The following is a 26,156-nucleotide window of genomic DNA, read 5'->3' on the forward strand; positions in this document are numbered from 1 at the left end:
AGATTTTCTATGGGGTTGAGGTCTGAGACTGGCTAGGCCACTCCAGGACTTTCAAATGCTTCTTACGGAGCCACTCCTTTGTTGCCCGGGTGGTGTGTTTTGGATCATTGTCATGTTGGAAGACCCAGCCTCGTTTCATCTTCAAAGTTCTCACTGATGGAAGGAGGTTTTGGCTCAAAATCTCACGATACTTGGCCCCATTCATTCTGTCCTTAACACGGATCAGTCGTCCTGTCCCCTTGGCAGAATAACAGCCCCATAGCATGATGTTTCCACCCCCATGCTTCACAGTAGGTATGGTGTTCTTGGGATGCAACTCAGTATTCTTCTTCCTCCAAACACGACGAGTTGAGTTTATACCAAAAAGTTCTACTTTGGTTTTATCTGACCACATGACATTCTCCCAATCCTCTGCTGTATCATCCATGTGCTCTCTGGCAAACTTCAGACGGGCCTGGACATGCACTGGCTTCAGCAGCGGAACACGTCTGGCACTGCGGGATTTGATTCCCTGCCGTTGTAGTGTGTTACTGATGGTGACCTTTGTTACTTTGGTCCCAGCTCTCTGCAGGTCATTCACCAGGTCCCCCCGTGTGGTTCTGGGATCTTTGCTCACCGTTCTCATGATCATTTTGACCCCACGGGATGAGATCTTGCGTGGAGCCCCAGATCGAGGGAGATTATCAGTGGTCTTGTATGTCTTCCATTTTCTGATGATTGCTCCCACAGTTGATTTTTTCACACCAAGCTGCTTGCCTATTGTAGATTCACTCTTCCCAGTCTGGTGCAGGTCTACAATTCTTTTCCTGGTGTCCTTCGAAAGCTCTTTGGTCTTGGCCATGGCGGAGTTTGGAGTCTGACTGGTTGAGGCTGTGGACAGGTGTCTTTTATACAGATGATGAGGTCAAACAGGTGCCATTCATACAGGTAATGAGTGGGGGACAGAAAAGCTTCTTACAGAAGACGTTACAGGTCTGTGAGAGCCAGGGATTTTCCTTGTTTGAGGTGACCAAATACTTATTTTCCACCCTGATTTACGAATAAATTCTTTACAAATCCTACCATGTGAATTCATGGATTTTTTTTTCACATTCTGTCTCTCACAGTTGAAGTGTACCTCTGGTGCAAATTACTGACCTCTGTCATCATTTTAAGTGGGGGAACTTGCACAATCGGTGGCTGACTAAATACTTTTTTGCCCCACTGTATATATATATATATATATATATATATATATATATATATACATATATAAAGAAGAGAAAAGAAAACATAACTTCTAGATACTGTTCATCAGATGTAGATTGTTTTTTTTAGGCCTGCATTTTTTCTTTTGTTCTTCACTGGCATTCTTGCACGTGCATTTAAACTGAAGAAATGGGGGGAAACATGTCTTTTTGCAATACTTAAATAATACTTGCCAAGTGAAGTGGGGCGATATCAGCTTCGAAAGGGCTCCGTGTTTTTATTCTTTGACTTCAACTCAAAAATGTAAAGCTGAAACCTCTTAAGTCAATTTAATGACGTAATGATTGAGTACGTCCTTCTTTAATTCATTGGCTGCTAGAACCTATTTTGAATGTATTAGTGCCACCTACTGAACATCCCACTACATTACAATGTATTGTTAAACTAGAATACAGTTGATGTTGCTTCCTGTTTCAAGTGCCATTAAGTTGCCGTCTTTCCTGAGTGTGTTGGAACAAATGTATTCCTTGGGTATTACTAAGGGTAAAATAAGCTTACTGTGTAAAATTAGATAATTAATTCAGTGGTGAAGACGCCCTCCCCGCCAAAAAAAACCCCCACAAACAAACAAACAAACAAACAAACCCCAAACAAGTTTTATTTCTTGCTTCTACAGGCTGTTCCACATCCTTGTGGGTTTCATTTGTGCTTTCCTGTAAACCTTGACAAGCCTGTGGTCTTAGGTCATTGTAACAGATTCTGAGATAAACCCACACAAGTAGATTTTTTATTAGATTTAGCATTTAGTGTACAATATTATTATAGTCAAAATCACTATATCCAACAATTAAGGCTAGGCACCTAGTTCTGCTCACTTTCAGTAAATTTAAGAAAGAAAGAAAAAAAAGAAAAAAGAAAAAAGAAAGAGGCATGGCTCAATGAAGACATCCTGTATAAGATGCATCAGTCTTCATGACATCTTACCAGTAAGCCATCTCCCTGGGGTTGCTGTAGAGAAACCACAGGGGTGTCACCCTCAGTGCACTTAATTTTTTTTTTTTTTTAAATGCATCCTTCCTCATTAAATTTGCATAAATGTGCAACCGAAAAGAACAGTAAAGGATCCTAAATGTAGAACAGCTCATGTCACCATGACTCTTTAATAAGAATAATAATAAGAATCACTTTATTTATCCCGAGGGAAATTCTTTTGTTATGTACATGCTCAAAGCAGCAGGAGAGACAGAGGAACAGATGAATAAGATACACAATATATACAATAAGAATACTACTATACAGTAATAAACAGTAGGATAGTGCAAGACATAGTATCAAATAACTCTAACGAAGTAATATATAACTATATCCTGGAGAATAAATAACTTAACTATCAGTGCAGGCGATTCTAGAAAGTGACAGTATTGTGCAAAAGAATAAAGGGAGTAGCAGCGTAAGATGGGGGGATGAAACAAATATTCAATAAGGTACTGTTGGGTAATATTGCACGGTCTGAAAGGGAACAGAATAACACTGGTAATACTCTCAGGAAAATCATCTACACAGTGATGAAGAGTTATATTGCCACCGGTACAAAGGATTTACTGTGGCGGTCAGTTCTGCATTTCGGGGCAATGAGTCTTTTGCTGCGTTTGCGCCGATGGTCCATCATGGGGTGACAGGGGCTGTCCATGATAGAAAGCTTTTTTTTTTTAGCATTCTCCTCTCAGACACTTCCTCCAGGTTCTCAAGTCTGACACCCAGGACAGAACCAGCCTTTTTAATCAGTTTGTTCAGCCTGTTGGCATCAGCTGTCTTCACCAGCACACTGCTGCAAAGAACACGACGCTCTCCAACACCGAGTGATAGAACATGGTCAGCATTTTCCTACCAACATTGAAGGACCTGAGTCGCCTCAGAAGGAAAAGCCGACGCTGCCCTTTTTTGAAGATAGCATTGGTGTTCTTGGTCCAGTCCAGTTTACAGTCCAAGTGTACCCCCAGGTACCGGTAGTCCTCAACGATCTCCACATCAGCCCCTCTGATGGTGACAGGGTTAGGAGGAGGAGCCTGCTTCCTAAAGTCCATAATCAGTTCTTTTGTCTTTGTGATGTTAAGCTGTAGGTGGTTTAGCTCACACCACTCGATAAAGCTGTCCACCACACTCCTGTACTCCTCCTGTCCATCCCTGATGCAGCCCACAAAGGCAGTCATCTGAGAATTTCTGCAGATGACATGATTGAGACTTGTACCTGAAGTCAGATGTGTAGAGGGTGAAGAGGAAGGGTGACAGGACAGTCCCCTGCAGAGCCCCTGTGCTGCTCAGGATGTTATCTGAGCGGCAGCTCTTTAGTCAGACATGCTGTGGTCGACTTGTTAAATAGTCCGTAATCCAACCTACCAGTGGGGCGTCCACCTGCATTTCCGTGAGCTTATTTACATCATTTCAGTCTGAAAACAAACTGTAAAAAGTGTCATGGCACCCTATGCATGAGTAGATGTATTACACTATACGCTACAGCCAGACTGTACTTTTGATATGTTGGGATTAAGGTGACTGAAAAAGAAAATGGTAGCCAAGACCTGTCTGAAAGCAACTCTCAGTTTTGAATAAAACACCAGAAACGATGCAAGCATTTTTCCACGAAACATTTATTTGATCAATAGACAGGATCACATCTTTCCATAAACAGGTCAGTTAAATATTAACAAATTTACAGTCATGAGGAATGTAATACAAAAGAAACAAAAACAAATATTTGCTTTAAAAAACCCCAACCCAGGGACCCCACCCAGAATAATGTGACCACGGTGGCACTGAAACAGAGACTTAAGTCCATTTTCCAGCTCCACTGTTACACGCTCTTCCCTTCAGTGCTTCACAGTTCATCCTTGTCTTTTGTCTGCAAGCATGATTAGAGAAAGGTCAGAAGAGTAAACCACTTCAACACTTAGATTCTTAATTTTACATTGTCCTCAAGCAAGAGTGTGTGAAGTCTTCTCACCGTTTCTTCGTCATCATCCTCATCCACAGTCTCCTCTTTATCTTCAGAGTCATCTTCTACTGGTTCTTCAGGCTCCTCCTCAGGTTCTTCTTCAATCTATAAAAGAGCCATGATTATTAAACATATCATACGGTCTTAAAAATCACTGCACAAATACTTAACATTTTACAAAGAAGATTTAAAAAGCAGAGACAAGACTAAACTCAAAAAGGCTCACGGCTGGAAGAGGAACCATTAGTTCAGACACCAAAACATCTGCTATGCAAATTAGTATACCATACAAGAGCTGCAGTGACTTGCCTGTTCATCTAGTGGTACATTCAAGCTGAGTCGGAGCATGCGCTCTATTCTGTCTCCATAAGCTTTTGTATCAGCGAGCTGGTATCCTGAGCGCAGTGTGGCCGTCTCAAACAGAACCACAGCCAGATCTGATGCAGTCTGATCCTCAGCATCAGTCTGGGGGTTGTGAGGAAAAGAAACTGTTCAACTATGTGCTCTGATTGGTCCATTTTAAGTTTATTCATGTAATGAACTACATTTACTAAGTAATTTGATGGTAATCTTAGTAAAGGACCATTAACATAGTACAGATGTACAAAAATGACAGTGGTTAAACTCACATTGACTCTATTAAGCAACTGCTTGACAAGAGGATGTTTGGGGTTGAGTTCTAGTGTTTTCTTCTGGCTGGCGTAATAACTGGAAAGATTAAATGGAAATACAGATTTAGAACAAACCAATAGCAGTGGGAGTAATGAATGCAAAGACGAGCCCAGGATTAACACTCACTTTGTGGAAATGTCCTTTCCTGTCTGGTAGGCCTGTGCCTTCATGATCCTCTCCATGTTCCCTGACCAGCCATACTGACTGGCAACCAAGGCACAGGGTGAGTTGGTTAGCCTCTGAGAGAGAACAGCCTTCTCAATCTGTTGGGGAATAAAAAGCAATGCATTAAATGTTGCAGACATAAATATGCAGCTAGAGCCAAAATTAACTGCTTCTACAGCTGGCGCTCATGCCCCATTCTTTTAATATCACAGAATTACCATGTCCTTTAGAGGTTTGTCCTTCAGCCAAGTTGTGAGAGGTTCAAACTCCTTCTCCAGGGCCTCCCTCTTCTCCTTGGTCTTTTCACTCTCGTCAAATTTGACACCTTCCTTGGCCACGTTCTGGAAGCGTTTTCCATCAAACTCTGGCAGTGCCTGGATGCAGTACTCATCCACAGGCTCTGTCAGGTAGATGACCTCATAGCCCTTCTTCAGCAGCTTCTCAACAAAGGGAGAAGACTCAGCCTGTAGTGGATGGAAGAACAAGAGACATGAGAATTTCAGCTAGTGTAGGATAGTTTACACTTCTTTCTCCTGACCAAAACACACACATTCACTCACCTCTTTCCTGCTGGTGCCAGCCATGAAATAGATCTTATCCTGCTTCTCTTTCATGCGCTCCACATACTGTTCCAGACTGGCCAGGTCTGTTTCACTGTTGGAGGTCTGGAAGCGCAGCAGCTTAGCGAGACGGGTCCTGTTGGAGTGATCCTCGATCACACCCAGCTTGATGTTGGTGCCAAACTCCTTCCAGAACTTATCGTTGTACTGTTCCTCTGCAATCTTCTTAATCATGTCCAGAGTCTTACGGACCAACTTCTTGCGGATAACCTGAAAAAGACAAAGTAGGTAATGACCATTTCATACTGCATTAAATCTAGTGTTAGTTATTCAGAATCTTTAATTTATGGTTTCATTTAACCATGTTCTAGTGCCCCCTGTTATTCCTGAAAGCACTTTATGATTTGCACTACATAAAAATTGCTTTGCTTCATTATCCATTTTAATCAAAGGCTTCATTGGTTAATGATGACTAAATGATGGAATGGGAAGCGAACAGGGCTGCATGTTGAGCTCACCTTGAGCAGTTTGTGCTGCTGCAGAGTTTCTCTGGACACATTCAGAGGAAGGTCGTCAGAGTCAACCTAACAAAATAAAGTTTCCCTTAATCACAGTGCAGGTGATATTAATGCAGAGACCAAGCACATAACATTAGCATGAGACCAAATAAGAGTTAAAAATAACTCACCACTCCCTTGATGAAGTTCAGGTACTTGGGCATCATGTCATTGAAGTCGTCTGTGATGAAAACTCTCCTGACAAACAGCTGCGAATGGAAGGCATTTACTTTGAAACTCAGTTTTTGGGGAATTGCTGAAAAGTTGAATAAATTTGATACTAAATATTGCTTAGAGTACACACCTTGATGTAATCGTTCTTCTTGGAGCCATACTCGTCAAAGAGCCCACGGGGAGCTGAAGTGGGCACAAACAGGATGGACTTGAAAGTGACCTCACCCTCAGCTGTGAAGTGGATGTGAGCCATAGGGTCATCATTGTCCTGTTGGAAGATGAAAGATGGGTAAAGTTTATAAAAATCAGACATTAGTATACCAGCCTATAGAGCCGGTTTGATAAAGTATCATAAAGTATGTGTGCCTACCTTTGAGAAGGTCTTGTAGAAAGCCTTGTACTCATCTTCCTCAACCTCCTTAGCAGGCCTCTGCCAGATGGGCTTGATATCATTCATCAGTTCCCAGTCCCACACAGTCTTCTCAACCTACACATCACACACAATTATATAACTTTTGAAAAATATGCATTTTAGGTCAGACATATTTTCACAGACTTCTTTCTGAGTAAAATAGTCCATAAATCTTAATGACTCAGTGGGACTTTAACCCACCATAAAAAACTGTTAATGATCACACGCACGTGTAAATATAGTCTCAACCACCATTTCTTCATCAACATACCTTCTTTGTTTTTGGTTTGTCTTTGTCTTCTTCTTCCTCTACTTCAGCCTCATCTTCAGAAGCCTCTTTCTCTGGTTCCTCTGCTGCGTCAGCATCTTCCTCAATGGGCTCTTCAACCGTCTCAGTCTTGAATGTTAAAATAAATTATGCAACAGTTTGTTCATTTCCATATTTGTTAGTTTCAATCTGGAATTAAGTCTGACTCATAGTGTTGAAGGAAATGACAAAGTAGTCACCTTGCTGGCCCACACATAGATGGGGAAGTTGATGAACTGAGAGTATTTCTTGACAAGGTTCTTGATGGTCTCCAGCTCCAGGTAGTCTGAGGCCTCCTCCTTTAGGACAAGTCTGCAATTAGACAAAGACGAGATTAAATTTAAAATTTCAGGCTTTTATAACATTTCAGACTCATGTAGCAGCATGAAAATACTCTGCAGTTCTTCAATAGAGACTGTACATTAACAACGATTTCATAAGCTTTGACAAATAAAGTTGGTGTAAAATTAATTTCACAAGAGCTGTTTAAAAAGATCAAGAAACCAAATCTGGTGCGGGCAAATGTTAGCACATAAATAACATACGTGATGGTGGTTCCTCTACCCAGTGTGTCCCCACGGGGGTCCTCAATGACAGAGAACTGATTTGAGTCAGACTCCCAGATATGCTGTGTGCCATTGTTGTGCTTTGATGTCACAATGACCTTGTCAGCAACAAGGAAGGCAGAGTAGAAACCGACACCAAACTGTCCGATCAGCTCTGAGGTAGACTGGTCCTCTTCCTGCATCTCTGTCATCTTGTTAAGGAATTCGCTGGTGCCTGACTTGGCAATGGTTCCCAAGTTCTTTACTAGCTCCTCCTTGGTCATTCCAATACCAGTGTCAGTGATGTGCAGCATGTTCTTCTCCTTATCAGACTGGGGATAGAAATAATGAAATTCAATTAGTGGATGCACAGCTTTTCCATTAAAGGTGTCAGCATTCAGTAAGTTAATGCATACCTTTATTTTGATGGTCAGCTCTTCATTTGTGGCCATTGCATCCTCGTTGGTTAGGGACAACAAGCGGATCTTATCCAGAGCATCCGAGGCATTGGAAATCAACTCCCTAAGGAAGATCTGCAGCACAAAAAAAAGTGATGATGAGCTCTGTGAGAAATGTCTTAAATACAAATATGTAGACACAGGGTTGAGTAAAGATTATTCCTGCCCACCTCCTTGTTCTTGTAGAGAGAGTTGATGATCAGCTTCATCATACGGTTAACTTCAGCCTGAAAGGCATGTTTTTCAGACTTTTCCCTGAGTTCCTTAATCTGAGCTGCATTCAAACCGTCCAGCTGGATTGCCTCCTCCTCTCTGAAGGCAGACAGATGCAAATACAAACAGGGTAAGAGAGGGGAACAACAGCAAATCTTTGCTGCCAAACAAATCTGTTGTCCTTTCAGATAACTAAGATTGAAGATGGAAGCAAGATACATATAACTTCCTATTATTACAAACAACTTTACAGTAAAACTTGCACACCTCTGCCTCCACTGTAACTCCAAAGTGGCCCTGAGCACCTGTACATAAGCTTTATCTTCTTGACCTTGTTCTGCTAAGACTTAGTGGACTTTCCCTGATACAGTAACTGCAGTTTTCTAGAAAGGTATATAGACTTACGGAAAGTAACACCTACCTCTGCACCACTTCATCGTCTGTTCTGGAGCCATCCCTGCTTTTACCCAAGTCCTCCTCTACTGTCCCGTCAACGTCAAGTTCATCATTTGCCTTTACAGCAGCTGTCAAGGGACGAAGTTGCTCGATTAAAATTCATTATCAATTACCGGGAACATGTGGTAATTTTAGACTCTCATTAAGTTTTTAAAGCACTGTGCAAACACATGCTCAGTCACCAAATTAATTAAGACGTAACGTCTGACCGTCTCAGCCTTTTAATCATTATTTAAACGTGCATGTTTGCAACAGTGGAGGTTAGCTAACATGAGACAGCTTCAACACAGATGGTGTTTCTGCTAGAAAGTTCTGGAAAGGCAAGGAGATTAACGGACACTGGCGTTACTCTAAAATAACAGGTAAATTAAATACGCTCTCCGTTGCTTTGACACCTGCAAGCCTTTTAAAGTCAAGTACAGAGAGAACGTACAAACTCCACAGTGAATGAAAAGAAAAGCAAAAACCAAGTTAGTGTTAGCATACGGGCTAAAGGTAGCTAAAATAATGAATAATTTAAAAAAATACCACTACTCACCAAATGCTAAGAGTGCAAAAAGAAGCCCTATCACCCAGACTCGTTTCATTGTGAGATGCTTCCTGACTGACTGCCTGCCTGACGACTTGAGCCTTCAGCTGCTGAGACAATAGCCGGGAGATCAGCGCATGCAGCACTGGCTTTTACAACGAGGAATGACTAGCTGTCTCTCCCACCAAAAGAGCCCACTCGCCTTACCCCGTGACTACCGACCAATGGCTGTGCACCACGCACGACCGTCGACCAATCACAATACAGTCTACGGTACATGTTGTCCAATCAGTTTCTTCAACATATGCCTAGACCCGAAAATCGTGGCTGTACACCATTGGCTAGGAATGAATAATCAGCACATCACTTCCTAAAATTTACCTTTCATTGTAGGGAAAACATCACTGACAGCACTTCCAATTAAAGTTCCAGAGCCAAGGAACACACTTAGGATTAATAATAGAAAGACGGCGAATGTTTGGTTTATGGCTCCAAGGCAGTTTCAGTCTCTACAAAAGTAAATGATGCAGTGTTTCTTGATGTGTATATGGCGCGTTATTCTGGAATTTTGCATTCCCTTTCCTTTAAATGACTGGATGCATCGTAATGCTGTGGAAGCATAAATTATAATGAATGAGTCTATTTCAAGTTAGTCACCGAATCTAATCCACTTGGTGGCGCTATATAGTTAGCAAGCTGAAATGGCAAATGCTAATGTTTCAGGAACTAGTTCTTATGTTCTCCCGCAGATCAGGATATCATTATTGTGCTGCTTGCTCAGTTTGTTTTGTGTCAGGGGTGTTAGCGATCGTGTCAGCAGCGATATTTAAAAGACATACTGTGAATCTTATTTTTAAAAAAATGACAACCATCGTCAATACTGAACATCTCAAATGTATTACAATTGACTGTCTGACCACAGTGTCAGCTCCTATTAAGTGTGATGTTTCTCCAAATGTGAATGGAAAAAAGATCAGAATTAACAATTTAAAGATAAATAATAAAATACTGGGCTAGTACTTTTTTTGTTATAAGGTCAATAATTTGATTTACTACATTACAGTAAGTCATTGTTCTATCTTAAAAAGGACTTTTCCAGTCTAATACAATTTTCATAAAGCATCTTTTAAACAACAAAGATTACCGAAGTTCTGTACATAAAAAGGTGGATTACATAATAAAATACAAGATATACACATGTGCGCACATGCCCACACACATCAACCTAAAAGGACTGCAAAAAAAACACAAAACAGCCTTAATGCCTTCAAAGCAGGGTCAAAAGCAAAAGAAGAAAAGCTTGTTTCAAAGGTGGACTCAAACAAATGTTGCGCTTATGGCTGAGATAGCTTGATTCAAACATACAATGCAACATCAAAAATCAATTGTAAAATACACAGGAACCAGTGAAGGGAGGTCAGGACAGGGGGAATATGCTCCATTTTATGGGTTCTATTAAGAAGGTGAGGAGCTGCATTTTCTTTTTTTTAAGCAGAATTAATTTGTTTACCCAATTTTAAGTCACAATCCTTCTGCTTACCCAATCCAAGATCATTATTCACAATTCAATGTGAACCTACACAGGAAAAACAAACTCCACACAGAAAGGTCTCAGCTGGCTGGTGGATTCAAACTCTGGACCTTCTTGCATTTAAGTGTCAGTGGTAACCACTGCGCCGCTATATCATTATTAGTCTCTATTAGTCTTAGTCTCTGTTCACAATGATTGATTGATTTAGAAAGATTTAGACTTTAATTCACTGTGTGAATTAAAGTGCAAACCCTTTGCAGACACTGTTTAAAAAGTTCCGCACTTTTTATACAGAGTGCCCCATTTTCAGGAGCTTCATGGCCAGGTGAGGCCTGTTCCCTCATTACTCCATGGCAAATCAAGGAGATCTGCAGTTCATTCCAAGTGCTGAACTTGTATTTGGTTACTCTTCACTGGAAATCTCAATATGAGTTCCAAAGAGATATTGATGCAAGTGAAAAAAACAACAACAACAACAATCATTACACTAAAACCCAAATACATCCATCAGAGAGATGGCAAAACCTTCAGGAGTGGCCAGATCAATGAACTGATACCTTCTTAAAAAGAAATACACTGGCGAGTTCAGCAAAACCAAAAGACCTAAAAGACCACAAAATAAAGTGGATGATCACAGAATTCTTTCCTTGGATAACTTTGATGAAAGGTAGAGTCTTTTCATTTGATAAGCTCACATACGTATGTGAGATACTTAATATCTATCTGAAAATGTTAAATGTTTGGACTGAGAGATTTTGCATTTTCTTTTCCTTTTTTGGTATCAACTAATGAGGCAGACTAATTATGTGATTGGTTTGGTAAGAGCATCCCAGTGAGGAATGATAAGTTATCAATTAAGGAATAGCTTTCCACTTACATTAATATAGAGTAAACTGAACCAGACAATGTTTGTTGTCTTTAGATATAAACCTTGAATTTGGAAAAATTAGCAAAGTCTCAGAGTATCTAATGATATAAGACTCTAAGCCTGTTCACGTGGGATTTCACGATTTCTGCTATGTAGCTAGTCCATCTAGCTAATATTAGATAGATGTGATGTCATCTGCTAAAAAAGTAAGAAGCACACACTGTATTAGCCTAATAGCTATATTGTGAGCTATCTGGAGGTGAAATAATGACTTTTGGTGTTGCACTGATCAAAAGTCTTGAGCCTTCCCTCCACCTCTGCATAGGAGGCGAAAGTTTTAGTAGCGTTTGCATGCATATGTGCACGTCATACTTTCAGTCTGTAAAAACGATAGTGCCAAAGGTTTTGAATGAATTATGATAAAACTTTGTAGGGGTGTAGATGATGTCATGTTCACAATCAATTAAAATGTAGCTCACATCCACCAAGGTCTTCAAGGTCAGCTTAAGAATTAATTTATCAAAAATCATCGTGTCATGTCACATTTTACCTCCGACCTCCCCCTCAAGATCAGTAGATTACTCCAGAGGTCAAATTGATATAGAGCTACTGCAGTTGTTAGTTGGTTAGATATATGGGGCAGCAAGGTGGCATGGTGGTTAGCACTGTTGCCTCGCAGCAAGCCCGAGTTCATTTCCACCATCAGGCCGGGGCCTTTCTGTGTGGAGTTTGCTTATTCTCCACGTGTTTGCGTGGGTTCTCTCCGGGTACTGCAACACACGTACACACCTGCTAAGTAGTGTTGACGGTGAGTATTACACCAACTCATCTTGACAATGCTGTACAAGCATACAGCGAATGAGTGTACCGCTGATCTTTATCCACTAAGCGGCACTATTTAGCTACTGACTTAAAATATACACCTTATAGTAAACACAAATGATAGAAAAAACACTGGTGCAAGCTTCTCCCACGAATGTGCATATTATTCTACTGCTTGCTCATTCTGTTTACATGTTTATGTGGGCAGCGTAACAAGCAGAAGCTAAAAGACACACAACTTTTTCTGATAATCCTCGTCCCAAAATGATAGATAGATAGATAGATAGATAGATAGATAGATAGATAGATAGATAGATAGATAGATTTGATTCGGCATTCAGTCTTTTATTGCTCTCATATTTTATTGGATTTCTACTCTCTAATAACACATTTACTACGTGTTGGCTACCTGTGATCCCAAATGACGGAAGGGGAGTAAGGAGCGAGCATAAAGTATTAGAAATATGCGTCTTATATGCATTTATAAATATATTCAGGCTATGGGAGGCACTGAACGTCAAACGCACGAGCTCCCGATTGGCTGGCTGGTCGTGACCTTACCAAACTGGGAAGTGACGTAAGAGCAACTACACGGCGACAGTTTCTGTTTTTGCCGAGGGAGCCCGTTGCCGCGTGCAGTCGGCTGGGGAGTACACCGCAACCTCCGCACGGTCCGCCACGCTCTGAACAAAGCTATGGCGCCCTGGTCTTTGCCGCTCTCGTCTCTTCTGAAACACACGGACTGTCTGCAGAGGGCCAATATTTTCTGTAATGTCGTACAGGGGTTACACCACCACTACCACCCGGTAAGGTCTCGGTTATGGAAACGGAATTTCAGAGCGGTGTCCCAGGGAGTTGGTCAGCTACTCTCCCACGAGCCCAGAGCCAGAAAGTGCGCAGCATCGGTTTGTAGCAGCTCCTTAGACGGCCAGAACACGACAGAGAGGCTGTGGTCTGTTTACGATGAGACCAAAAGACAAACTGGAGGTAAGGTCACTGTTCACAGTGAGGCGGCTCCTCATTAATAATTACAGCCCTGCCCTAAATATAAAGCTGCTGTTTCTTTATAACTCTGTTTTGGCTTGTGTTTCCTTCTGACTAATGCACTACATTTCGCCATTTCTCTATATTAATAGCTTCTCAGACAGCAGACTCTAAATGTGGAAATTAGGTTGTACCTGTCTCTGTAACTTGATTTATTTGTGTCTCACTGATGCTAACAAATCCCCAATGTCTACATTTCGGAACCTTAAAACCTGCATGTTTTTATTTATTGCATTACTTATTGATCTTTTTTAAAGGTCAGAATTTGTTGGGAAGTTGACATTGAAGGGTTAAATCAACACTGTGCTGATGTTTGACTGAGGTGTTCTTTTAAAAACACAGATGTTAATAATTGCCGTACATGTGTCTGTGCAAAGTTTTGCTGAGATTGGCCCACTTGTTAAGAAAGAGGTAGGATATATAGAGATACATTCTTCATCTGTATTATTGTATATATTTCTGAATTCAAATAAGCTGAAGAAAGCTCTTGTGTTTTTATTTTTCTTCTCAGATCTGATCTCCGTTATAACTGCCAACTCTGTCGACCCAGACACTATTTTTGCCAACAATGAGATGAGTCTGCGAGACATAGAGATCTACGGGTTCGACTACGACTACACTCTGGCATTCTACTCCAGCCATCTCCACACTCTCATCTTCAACATAGCACGGGACATCCTCGTCACTAAACACCGGGTGTGTGTTGTGAATGATTCTACAACCTGACACTACTGATTAAGTCACCCCTCCGCTCAACCACAACCGGTTGCCCACACATGGCCACCCATCCCTGAGCCCGGTTCTGTCAGGCTTCTTCCTTTGAAAAGGGAGTTTTTCCTTCCCACTGTCACCAAATGCTTGCTCGTACGGGTCATCTGATTGTTTGGGTTTAGGGTCTTTACCAAACAATCCAAAGCGTCTTGAGGCGGTGGTTGTTGTGCATTGGCTAAAAACAAAGTTAATTTATGTAACAGATTCTTAAAGGTTGTCAGTGGGTTAAGGTTTAAACGAAGCTACAGCCCTGTTTAAGCTCCATCTGCAAAAGTATATTTACCTTTGTCGGTGATTTATGTTGCTCATTGGTTTTAAGTAAACCTAATGCTTTTCTTGTCACTAAATGTAAACCTTTGTGTTTTTTTAAAGTATCCAGAGGGTCTGCGAAAGTACGAATACATTCCAAATTTTGCTGTAAGAGGACTTCACTATGACGTCCAAAAGGTGAGAGTGGAGCTTCCATTGTCTTAAACTGTTTAGACAATCTAAGATCGATGTGAGGACCATCGGTATGATGATTATATTTAATCATTTTTAGGCATTACTGATGAAGATAGATGCCTTTCACTATATCCAGTTGGGAACTGTATACAGGTATGTGTGCACTTTGTTAATTCCATGCCTGAGTAGTGACCATTTATATGACGATACAAATGACATGCTGTTTAGGAATTTACATTGTTTAATGTTTTTGATTCAGAGGTCTTCATCCAGTTCCTGATGAAGAAGTAATTGCCATGTATGAAGGCTGCCATGTTCCTCTGGAGATCATGAGTGACTTCTATGGCAAGGTGATCATCACCTCCACACTGTCATGTCTCCACACTGATACTGTAACAAACATAATAATTATGATAATGACTTCCCTGCAGAGTTCACATGGCCATACGATGAAACAGTTCATGGACATATTCTCCCTGCCTGAGATGACCCTTCTGTCGTGTGTCAACGACTTCTTCATGAGGCACAACATCGACTATGAGCCAGTCCATCTCTACAAAGATGTAAAGGTCAGCTGTCTTGTTATCGCTGTACCTTGTTTTAATGCAATGATTTAACAGCACTCCCTTTTTCCTGATTGGATCTCCCAAAAGGCCAGTGTGTGTGTGATGAGAATAAATCCAGCCACATGTTCATGACTGTAACTGTATTTACATGTTTCCAGGGAGCGCTGTGGTACTCCAGCCATTTGGTTCCATCTTATTTTTAGATCTGAAAAGCAATGTCTAATTTTAGTCAAGCACGCCCGCTTGCAGCCATGTGCGTCTGTTCTCTGGTGGTTCCACGACTTCACAGGGAGACCGGCGAAAAATCAGATCTGCGTTCTCCCTTTGAGGCCAACTGTCATGGTGGGCCTCTCAGTTCTGTGTCACACTGCAGGGTATTTGTCAGATCGCTGTCTTTAAAAAGTCCTCACACTGACTCTCTGTTCCGCTAATGCTTCTCATGTTTTCTCAAGGACACCCCCCTCCTCCATTTTTTAACTACTTCCAAGCCAATTTTATTATTTTTTACTTCTTTTGTGCATCAAACAATCTTTGTATATGTTAAACATCCTAAGTTTTCCCTGAGGGGATCGGGATTTCAGGGGAAAGTTTACTCGCACACTCATTGATTCAAACACTTTCTCAGTGTGTCACCAAAGAAACAAAACTCTGGGGCTTTCTTTCTTCATATTCATTTGTATTCACAGATGCACTTGCTTTGTGCTTCTAAGTCAACTGTTTATATTCACAGCAAAGTTGCTATTGGACCTGAATGTTAACATAGCGTCGCTGAAGTTATAACTTGTGGCTAAGGGCTGTTTACTTTTCTTCACAGGAAGCTATTCGGGATGTTCATGTCAAGGGCATAATGTACCGAGCTGTGGAGGCGGATATTGGTAATTTTACTTTGATTTATATTACTTAGTTTGAACTAATGAAAGAAATGATATGGCCACATCTGAATAGTTGCCAAGAAATAAAAACTTAATTTAGGCTTAATGAAGCTGTGATTTACAATTAAAAGCATAGGGTTTCTTTTCCCCCTCTCTCTTTTCAGAGAAGTACATTTGCTATGGTGAGCAAAGCCACGCTGTGCTGAAGAAGCTGTCAGCGCAAGGAAAAAAGATGTTCCTCATTACCAATAGCCCTTTTGACTTTGTGTAAGTGAGAGCAAACAGAGTGCAAGTGTTTGTTGACGTGATTAATTAAAAATGTCGTGTATTGGTGTACTAATGTTTAATTGGTGCCGCTTTATAATGCCCCAAGTTTTATGGCTGGGCAAACACACATCAGCAGGCTGGTATTTGTAATTCATTGTAAATCATTCACTGTGAAGCCTTTTGAAGTGTCTTTTTTTTTCCAGAAATATAACAAGCTTGTGCGTATCCAACCTCGAAAGGTTGAAAAATCACTGAAATGATGTCTTTGATATAATATTTTGTTACACTGACTTATCAGGATGGGTTTGATGTGTGCTACAATGTGCAAGATCTCGTGTTTTTATTAATGTCGTAATTGGAAGAATGGGCATAATAACTGTGTTAGTAAATGTGTAAATGTTAAAATGAGATATTGATATTTTAATTAACAGGCAATAGTTGTGCCCAGCTGGGTTTGGATTTGACTGTCCTCCATTTTTATGAATTAACAGGTGGACCAATTTGCAAGTTTAACTGAGTTTACGTTAGCCTAGTGCTGCATTGACATGCTAATCCAGGTGTAAAGCTATGCCCTAAGCTTAGTGTTATTGCACCCTCATCATGAGCTCTAAGGCGTTGCTGACAAAGTAAAAAGCGTAATCTTTGTTTGCTGCAGGGATCGAGGAATGAACTACATCGTAGGAAAAGACTGGAGGGACTTGTTTGATGTTGTCATTGTTCAAGCTGATAAACCTAGTTTCTTTAATGACAGGAGGAAGTAAGTAATATGCTTCTCATACTATCTCCATGTTATGTTTTAGGGCACTTAAATAACACATGCCAGTGTGGCTACATTGTGTTGATCGTTGTATAAAAATGTGCATCGTTTTACTAAATATCCAATTTGCCGTTTTGTTTTAGACCTTTCAGGCGAGTAACAGACAAAGGTGTGCTGCTGTGGGACAGAATTCACAGGCTGGAAAAAGGGCAGATCTATAAACAGGTACTGTGCCCATTTAATAATTCTAATAAATCTCACTGGATACACTGCATGATGAAACAAATGGTTAATTTTTCTTTTTGTATGACTTTGGTATTCAGGGAAACCTTTATGAATTCCTCAGGCTGACCGGCTGGAGAGGATCCAAAGTACTCTACTTTGGAGATCACATCTACAGCGACTTGGCAGTAAGTTGCATATTTATAACAAAGCATTAAAACTACACCAAGGCCTGTAGTGTTAAAAAACGATTATACTATGAATACAAACAAAGAGTGGAACCCCGCTTTGATCATGCAGTGCTTTGATAATGCTCCATTTAGTGTGTTTTCCCAGAACTCAAAGGTCTCAGGCTGGATTATTCTTTACAACAATCTAAGTCTTACCTGTTCTGGAAGAAGACAACAGGGTGTGAAATATACAACGAAATGCACTGAAGCGTAGTTACTTAGACGCTGCATTGGGTTTGGCTGATAAATTACAGGAAGACTTTTTAATAAGAGCACAGTATCAGGTCAGTTAAACCTCTGGGTATTGATCTGGTCAGTTAAGTAGCAGAGGGGGTTGTTAATAGGTTTTAGTTGCTTTCATGTTAATTAAATTAACAACAGGTGCACTAGTGGAGCAACAATGAATCTACCCCCAAAACAGGAATGGTATTATAGGTGGAGGCCACAGAGATTTTTTTCCCTCCTCGTATTTTCTGGCTGTTTTTCACTAGTTTTGCAGTAGTCCCACTCCTCCTCCTCCTCCTCCAAGTCCTCCAGTCATACATGCAATTTCCATAAGGTTTACTGTGTCTCCCAGCACAGTCTCAGGAGCATGGAGGAGATTCCAGGAGACAGGCAGTTACTCTAAGAGGGCCAAACAGGGCTGTTGATCTGTTTTTGCACAAAAGAGCAGATACAGAGGAACAGGATGAGAATGCCAGAGCTGCAAAATGACCTCCAGCAGGCCATTGGTGTGAATCTGACCAGACAAGTAGAAACAGACTTCATGAGAGTGGCTTGAGGGCTCAATTGGCATTTGCCATAGAATACCAGAACGGCACCCTGTGCTTTTCACAGATGAGAGCAGGTTCACCCTGAGCACCTGACAGACATAAAAGAGTCTGGTTTGGGCTTTAGAATTGTGGAGAACGTTATGCTGCCTCTAATATTGTTCGGCATGACTGGTTTGGTGGTGGGTCAGTGAGGTCTGGGGAGGTATATCCATGGAGGCTGGGACAGACCTCTACAGGCTAGCCGACAGCACCATGATTCCCATTAGTTATCAGGATGAAATCCCTGGACCCATTGTGAGAACCTACTCTGATGCAGTGGGTCCTGGGTTCCTCCTGGTACATGACAATGCCTCATGTGTGAGAGTATGCAGGCATTTCCTGGAGGATTACATAATTGATACCACTGACTGACCTCAATGTTCGGCTGATCTGAATCCAGCAGAACACCTCTGGGACATTATGTTTTAGTCTATCCAACGCAGCCAGATTGAACGTTAACTGTCCAGGAGTTCAGTAATGCCCTTGTTCAGATCTGGGAGATTCCCCAACCGTTGTCTCATTAGAAGCATGGCCCAACGTTGTCAGGCATGCATGTAACCACGTGGGCACCATACAAACTACTGAGTGTAGATTGATCATTTTGATTTTCATCAAATGATCCGGCTTCCTTTCATTCCTAACACATTACACAGTAGATATCAGCATAGATATCCAGTAGGATTTTTTCCCCCATTGACATTTGATGTGTTTTTAAAGTGATCACTTAAGTTTGTATGACACACCTGCTGTAATGATAGATAGATAGATAGTTAGAACTTTATTAATCCCTTGGGTAGGTTCCTCCGGGAAATTCAGTAATGAGTAGCACAGCACATCACCGCCTCTTATCTTTTCATGCCTGTAACTCAGGAACTGGCAACAGCTTGGACAAAGCAGGTTACATATATGTATAAACTTGATTAGCAGTAAAAGCTGATAATGAGAGGTAGATTTTATATTGTTGGCATGATGCCTTGCAGGTGGCAGGCAGCCAGGAGTCAATTATGTCGTCTTGCTTGTTTAGAGAGATGGAAGCTGGCATTTTGTAGTTTACACTAGTCACAGCTTACACTCAGGCTGTCTGGCTGTGGAATAAGCTCATTGCTGCAAGTGGGCACAGAGTAGAAACATTTCTGAGTTTCCTCTTTTTAATTACTCAAGTCCAAAACATGTTCCCGCTTTGGATGTGTTGCAGATGGCATTTCCAGAGGTCTGTGTCATGTTCCTTTTAACTAGCAGATGAAATTGTTATAGTTTAGTTCTGGTTATCTGTCTTTACTTAGACTTACTACCGTAAGTACTGAAACACTGTGTTCTGTGTTTATTATTGTTTAATGATTTATTTCCTCCATACCATGTACTAAAGATTCACGGCTCAAGCCCCAGACTGAAGGAGTATATTTCTAAATTATTGGCCTATCATGATCATCAAGATGGATCTACTGATTATTTGTTCAACAGGATCTAACACTGAAACATGGCTGGAGGACGGGTGCCATCATCCCTGAGCTGAGGAAGGAGATTAAGATCATGAATACACCAGAGTACGTCCGCATGATGACCTGGTTACAGTCACTGACTGGACTTATTGAACAGATGCAGGTCAGAAACCTAGTATATCATCCCTCCTCTTAGTCTTTTATTTGTATTATTATTGTTATTGTATATTATAAGTTTTTTTGGTTCACATTTATGCACTGCTCTCTAACAGGTGCACAGGGATCCAACGTCTCGAGCTGTGGTCGAGGAGTGGATCAAAGAAAGAGAAGCCATGAAGTAATAACAAAATGTTTTATTTATCTAAAACCATTTTGGATCATTTTTAGAGATATTGTGGAATCGATCTAACCATATCTCGTTGTGTTTTCATATATTACAGGCCTCAGACAAAGGACATCTTCAATGCTCAGTTTGGAAGTCTCTTTCGAACATACCACAACCCCACTTACTTCTCACGCCGACTCTCGCGCTTCGCTGACATCTACATGGCCTCCATCAGCTGCCTGCTCAACTACGACTTCCAGCACACCTTTTTCCCTCGCCGTACTCCTCTGCAGCACGAAGCCCCCTACTGGCCTGAGCACGGTTCTGCCAGCTTAGGTGCCTCCTCTCCAGCTCCACAGGACCAAAGCAGAGTGTGATTAGCAACAGAAAACCACCGTAAAAAGCAAAACACAGAGGCTGAATGATCTCAATCATTCGTTCATTTATTTAATTTTATTTTCTGCAGTTTTGAGTTACTGTATTTTAAAGAGGCATGCCACATTTTGAAGTGAGCTCCAATGGTGACAGTTGATGTAAACTGATTATGAAATTTGTGCTTTAAATGAGTAATTTATGTCCTTGTAAAACAACAAGTCTTAAGATGAGTAGTTTGTGTTTGACAGAATTCTTTAATTAAACAAATAGATGATTTTATGCAGTACAAACAACAGGGGGCAGTCACGCACCATTTTTGTTTTCTCCTATTTCGAGCTGTGAGTTGCACACAAATCATCTATGCCTTTTATGTCCTTTGCATCTGTGGGTGTAATGGATATTTACAGTTACATTACAGACTGCGTTGCCTTAATCCCTTTGTTTACGTTACTGCAGTATTTTTTTTTTTTTTGCAACACCCTGATATAACTTTGTTGCAATTAGCTTTTTCAGAAAAACATTTGCCAGCCACAATCTCCGTTGATGTCATTATTTGCTGCACATTGTCAAGCAAACTGCACTTTGATGTTCTGAGACGTTTAATAGTTTTAGGAATTCTCACACAGCACAGCCTGTATGTCTCATTTTAGCACGTGAGAAATGTTCAATTTTCTCAGGAGAAAAAAACAATAGAACATCATCGCTATATTTAGCATGAATGTTGCTTTTTGATGTGTGAAGGAAGCTGCGTTTTGGGTTTGTTAGGTTTGACACTTTTGTAGGAGATGAGTGAAATGTTTTGTGCTGTAACCGTGGCTATATTTTATATATATATATATATATATATATATATATGCTGGAGTTTTTAAAAAAGGAATATCAAAGGGAAAATTACAGTGGCCACAACCATGACCTCATAGTCTGGGTCTGTGGTTTAAATTATGTGTTTATGAAGTGTTTACTTACGGTTTATTTCATTATTTATTAAACTGGAAATGGCCTGATCCTAACCCAGTGATTATGTCGTCATTTAAAAGGGCATGATCTGATCTGCCAACTTAATTAGCACGTATGTGTTTACTGAATGAGTAATCCATTCATTCTTTGCTTATGTTATTGGTATTATTACCTATACAAACAACAAAAGGTTTCATAGTTGAAATTTAATTTTCAGGACTAATTGCACCGGTGTTAATAACCACTCAAGTTTCTAATTACAGTTATAGCAGAGGATTTATTGGGATTAATCCCCCACCCAAATCGTGTTACTGACTAATTTACCGTATTGCATCTGGGGCTTTAACTGTCAGGCAGGTGCAGGCTCTGGGATCTTAGAAAGAAAAAAAAAGCCTAGTGCTTTGACAGGGATCAAAAATGATCAAACCAATGATATTGGCTCCTGAGCTGAGGATAGAGTATCTGGGGGTTCAGTCCCTGACCTCATAGATGCTTCATTAAGGCTGGATAGTTTGGGCACCATGGACACCAACAGCACACCTCTGAGCTCCAGCTCTCCATTCCCTTCCATCCAAACTGAGGTGGTGACCGTACCACCAACCATCTTCCCTCATGTGGGCTACAGCATCCTTTCTTTCCTCATGTTCATCAACACGGTGCTATCAGTGTTTAACAACAGTCTGGTCATAGTCGTGATGCTGAGGAATTCGGTTCTCCTACAGCCAATGAACGTTTTGATCCTCAACCTCGCCGTGTCTGACCTCATGATAGGCCTTTGTGGCTCCCTGGTGGTCACCATCACAAACTACCAAGGCTCCTATTTTATTGGACACACAGCCTGCGTGCTCCAGGGATTTTCAGTCAATTACTTTGGTAAGTTTAGTTGTTATATGCTCTGTTTTTGTGTATGTGTGTTTCTGGAGTTCAGACTTTCTGTCTGTCTTACTGTCTTTGATCCATAAAATCACATTATATTCTACCATTCTTATGCAGGTGACACTCAGTTGTATCTATCGTTTTACTCTGATGATCTAAATTCTGTTCTCAAACTAATGAGCTGCATTGATTGTCGTATGCCTTGAAACTTTTTACAACTGGACAGGGACAAGACAGAAATACTTGTAGTTTCTTATTTATTATCCCTGTCTCTGAAACACAGTGAGCAAGTCAGGAACCTTGGCATTATTTTGGACAGTGATCTCAGTTTTGATAATTACTCATTTAACCAGAACTGCTTTCTATCACTCAAAAATATTTTAAAAGTTGGAAAATTCTTATCTCAAACTGATTTTGAGAAACTGGTTCATGCTGTCATATCAAGGATGTTCGAATATTATAACGCTGTGTTTTCAGGACACTCCAAATCATCAGTAGAATTACTTCAACTCATTAAAAATGCAGCAACCAGAATTCTTAAAGGTATGAAGGACAATGATACCCCACTATTGAAGGCACTGCACTGGCTCCCAGTACAGCATGGAATTACCTTAAAAAAGAATAATCTTTTTTATCGGTCACAAAGCTCTTAATGGTTTGAACACCCCCAGTACATCGCTGACTTGCTCACTGTTTATGACCGAGTCAGACCTCTCAGGTGATCAGGTGTAGATCTTGACGTTCCTAGAATCAGATCCAAATATGCTGATGGTGCTTCTTTTAGATACTGTTGTCCTGCTCTTTGGAACAAGCTGCCTGCTGACCTGAGATCAGTTAACATCAGCAACATTCAAAAATAGACTCAAAACCTTTTTTGTTCAAGCAGACCTACACACAGAGGTTTATATGTTTGTTTCTTCTGTTAAGCACATTGAGTTTACACATAATAAAATGTAGTGTATGAATCCAGTTGCTATTGTCATTCTGTCACAGTGAGACATACTAATTAAAATGACTAATGCTTTAGATTTCTAGAAAATTAAGTTTTATTAATACAGTGCCAAATCACAACAACAGTTGCCCAGGGAGCTTCATATTGTAACGTAAAGACCCTACAATAATCGAGAGAAAATTATCCGTGTGAACAAGCATTTAACAGTGGAAAGGAAAAACTCAATTTTAACAGGAAGAAACCTCCAGAAGAACCAGGCTTAGGGAGGAACCTGAAAGCTGAAGGCTCTGCTTCCCATTCTGCTTTTAAATGTCCTGGGAACCAAGAAACATTAGAAAATCTTACATTTTTGGAGCATCTTTTTTAGCATTTCAAGAAATGACTTTTGTTTCTTCCTTTAATTTGGCTTTGATAGTTTTTGTGTTTTATGAATGTTTTCTTTGTATGTGGAGTTTAGTCACGTGTCAGATTTATCAGATATCTTCTTCATGACACCCGAGCATACTCAAAAATCATTGATAACTCTAACTCTAACTCAGAGTTGATAACTCTATAAAAGAAAAGAAATCCAAGTATGCCTTGAACTGTCTAAATGTCAGTTATGTTTTGTTGTTGTTGTCTTGTCTAGGTTTGGTGTCTCTCTGCACTCTTACTCTTCTTGCCTATGAGCGATACAATGTGGTATGCAAGCCAAAAGCTGGTTTAAAGCTGAGCATGCGGAGAAGCATCTTTGGCTTGCTGCTTGTCTGGATCTTCTGCTTGTTTTGGGCTGTGGCGCCATTATTTGGCTGGAGCTCCTACGGACCTGAGGGGGTCCAGACATCCTGCTCGCTGGCCTGGGAAGAGAGATCATGGAGCAACTACAGCTATCTCATTTTCTACACACTCCTCTGCTTCATTATTCCAGTTGCAATCATCATCTACTGCTACTTTAAACTGCTGAAATCCATGAGTAAGGTGGGTGTGTAATAGCTTTTGCTTATTCATTACGCCATTTAAGCAACATTTAAAATTCATGCATCTATCTATGTTTGCTTGCAGTCTACCGCATGCATAGTAAAACAAGTAATTAGCTTTTAATGTGGCCCAACTTTGCTCTCTTCTAGCTGAACAGGAGTGTGGAGCTACAAGGTGGGCGTTCCAGCCAGAAAGAGAATGATCATGCCATCAATATGGTGTTGGCCATGGTAGTAGCATTTTTTGTCTGCTGGCTGCCCTACACAGCATTGTCATTGGTGGTAGTTATAGATCCAGAGCTGCACATTCCTCCTCTAGTTGCCACCATGCCAATGTACTTTGCCAAGACGAGTCCAGTCTACAACCCCATCATCTACTTCCTTTCCAACAAACAGGTAAAAGCACACCGGTACTGTAGAACTGAGATAAAATCTTGATTGTGAACAAAGATTGAAGAAACACTGTTTGTGAAATTATTGCTCATATATTTCCTGACAGTTCTTGTTCTTGGTTGTTGTTTTTTTCCTATCAGTTCCGTGATTGTGCTCTGGAGGTGCTGTCTTGCGGCCGTTACATTCCTCATGGGTCCACCAGTGTCAGCATCCGCATGCACTCTGTGAACAAGGGGAGCTGCCTGTCCTCCTTTGGCAGAAGCGTCAACACACACAGCAAGGTGTTGCCTCTGTGACAAAAAAAAGCTGTCCTGGTTGTCAGCGTTTACTGGTGCCTCATCAAGAAGACAGACCAGGACACCTACAGACTCGAGTCTGTCACAGAGGTACCAACGTTGTTAGAGAACAGAATCAGCTCAGAGGCTGACAGGGATATTCAGAAGGTTGGACAAAAAACAGGAAACTTCATAATAAAATGCTGTAATGCAACCCAATACCATGTAAATGTTGTGTTATTTTTTTTGTTTTAAATGTATTTTCGTGACTAGAATATTATATTGCGTGGTTATTTTGTAGTCTCTTCTTTTGATCTGTAACATTTTACTAACAAAACCAGTAATGATTTTTACTTATGAATTAAAGAAGATATATAACAAACAGAAATACACTACATAAAAAATGTATGTGGTTTTCAATTTCTTTCCATTTTTAAACACACTAGGATGGTTAAACACACCCAGACTGCAGAGAAAGACTGCGGGAAACTGAAATCCTAGACTTTTTTCTTTCTTTTTTTTTTGCATAAATTAAATGCAGTGGATCTTTTTCTACTCATTTTACTCATATAAGACGTCATTTCCTATTTTTCTTCCTAATATTGTTGAACTGTTAGGTAATGAATTGTTAATTCATGCATATAGTAGACCTTGTGACCCTTCTTACATTAGGAGGACTGTTCTGGGAACAGGTGATCTGTTTTTATGGAAGCTATACAGCACACCATCCTCCTGTGTGATAGCATTATGCAACAACAACAAAAAATTGAATTAAAGTCAACAGTAGCCAGCTCCGTGGTCTAATCAATACTGACAGCTTGGTCAAATAATTTTATTTGTTTTTGGATTATGCAATAATTCCTGCCTTTTCCCAACTCTCACACTTTCCAAACGTCTGCTGCACAAAAACATTGCTCCAGTGTATATAGGCATTATTTCTTTGTCGAGCTCCTTTGTGAATACACAATGTACTCGGTAAAATTATTATTATTTTATTCTAGGGAAATAGCAAAAAAATAATAATATGCTTAAATCAGATTTTCTCTTCCCACAAAATCGCATTAGGAAAACATGAGAAATTTCGGTGCACTTGTTAAGCAAGCTTGCTGCACAGCTCACCTTGTGCATGTTTTAACAATGAGTAGTCAGTCAGGCAGTAAAAGACTTTCATTTT

The 26,156-nt window shown here is 40.5% G+C and overlaps 3 protein-coding genes across 3 annotated transcripts; 2 read left to right on the forward strand and 1 right to left on the reverse strand.

The window, feature by feature from the left end:
- Nucleotides 1–3,818: 3,818 nt before the first annotated feature.
- Nucleotides 3,819–9,412, reverse strand: hsp90b1 (heat shock protein 90, beta (grp94), member 1). Its single transcript, XM_006782590.3, has 18 exons — nt 9,238–9,412; nt 8,665–8,767; nt 8,201–8,342; nt 7,989–8,105; nt 7,573–7,904; nt 7,228–7,339; nt 6,992–7,117; nt 6,679–6,795; nt 6,439–6,576; nt 6,266–6,343; nt 6,096–6,161; nt 5,578–5,847; nt 5,236–5,481; nt 4,979–5,115; nt 4,810–4,888; nt 4,490–4,645; nt 4,190–4,285; nt 3,819–4,087 (listed from the first exon to the last, which is right to left on the reverse strand). The coding sequence occupies exons 1-18, from the start codon at nt 9,284–9,286 to the stop codon at nt 4,064–4,066; spliced, it is 2,388 nt and encodes a 795-aa protein (XP_006782653.2). The 5' UTR covers nt 9,287–9,412; the 3' UTR covers nt 3,819–4,063.
- A 3,623-nt stretch (nt 9,413–13,035) lies between these two features.
- Nucleotides 13,036–21,583, forward strand: nt5dc3 (5'-nucleotidase domain containing 3). Its single transcript, XM_006782589.2, has 14 exons — nt 13,036–13,436; nt 14,005–14,189; nt 14,637–14,711; nt 14,806–14,861; nt 14,968–15,058; nt 15,140–15,277; nt 16,089–16,149; nt 16,311–16,413; nt 17,069–17,170; nt 17,314–17,395; nt 17,494–17,580; nt 19,896–20,036; nt 20,146–20,210; nt 20,314–21,583. The coding sequence occupies exons 1-14, from the start codon at nt 13,145–13,147 to the stop codon at nt 20,573–20,575; spliced, it is 1,740 nt and encodes a 579-aa protein (XP_006782652.2). The 5' UTR covers nt 13,036–13,144; the 3' UTR covers nt 20,576–21,583.
- A 468-nt stretch (nt 21,584–22,051) lies between these two features.
- Nucleotides 22,052–25,101, forward strand: parietopsin. The gene is made up of 4 exons (XM_006782722.3): nt 22,052–22,403; nt 23,987–24,315; nt 24,465–24,710; nt 24,848–25,101. Exons 1-4 carry the CDS (start codon nt 22,052–22,054, stop codon nt 25,001–25,003), a joined length of 1,083 nt encoding a protein of 360 aa, XP_006782785.1. The 3' UTR covers nt 25,004–25,101.
- The last annotated feature ends 1,055 nt before the right edge of the window (nt 25,102–26,156 follow it).

Source organism: Neolamprologus brichardi, chromosome 7, assembly GCF_056152115.1.
Source record: "Neolamprologus brichardi isolate AB-2024 chromosome 7, ASM5615211v1, whole genome shotgun sequence".
NCBI lineage: Eukaryota > Metazoa > Chordata > Actinopteri > Cichliformes > Cichlidae > Neolamprologus > Neolamprologus brichardi.

Coding starts and splice junctions, on each gene's coding strand:
- nt5dc3 (XM_006782589.2), top strand. CDS start 13,145: ATGGCGCCCTGGTCTTTGCCGCTCTCGTCTCTTCTGAAACACACGGAC. Junction 17,581..19,895: donor ACATCTACAGCGACTTGGCA/GTAAGTTGCATA, acceptor TTTGTTCAACAG/GATCTAACACTGAAACATGG. Junction 20,211..20,313: donor AAAGAAAGAGAAGCCATGAA/GTAATAACAAAA, acceptor CATATATTACAG/GCCTCAGACAAAGGACATCT.
- parietopsin (XM_006782722.3), top strand. CDS start 22,052: ATGGACACCAACAGCACACCTCTGAGCTCCAGCTCTCCATTCCCTTCC. Junction 22,404..23,986: donor ATTTTCAGTCAATTACTTTG/GTAAGTTTAGTT, acceptor TGTCTTGTCTAG/GTTTGGTGTCTCTCTGCACT. Junction 24,316..24,464: donor TGCTGAAATCCATGAGTAAG/GTGGGTGTGTAA, acceptor GCTCTCTTCTAG/CTGAACAGGAGTGTGGAGCT.
- hsp90b1 (XM_006782590.3), bottom strand. CDS start 9,286: ATGAAACGAGTCTGGGTGATAGGGCTTCTTTTTGCACTCTTAGCATTT. Junction 8,343..8,664: donor GACGATGAAGTGGTGCAGAG/GTAGGTGTTACT, acceptor GTCTGCCTTCAG/AGAGGAGGAGGCAATCCAGC. Junction 4,088..4,189: donor AGGATGATGACGAAGAAACG/GTGAGAAGACTT, acceptor TCATGCTTGCAG/ACAAAAGACAAGGATGAACT.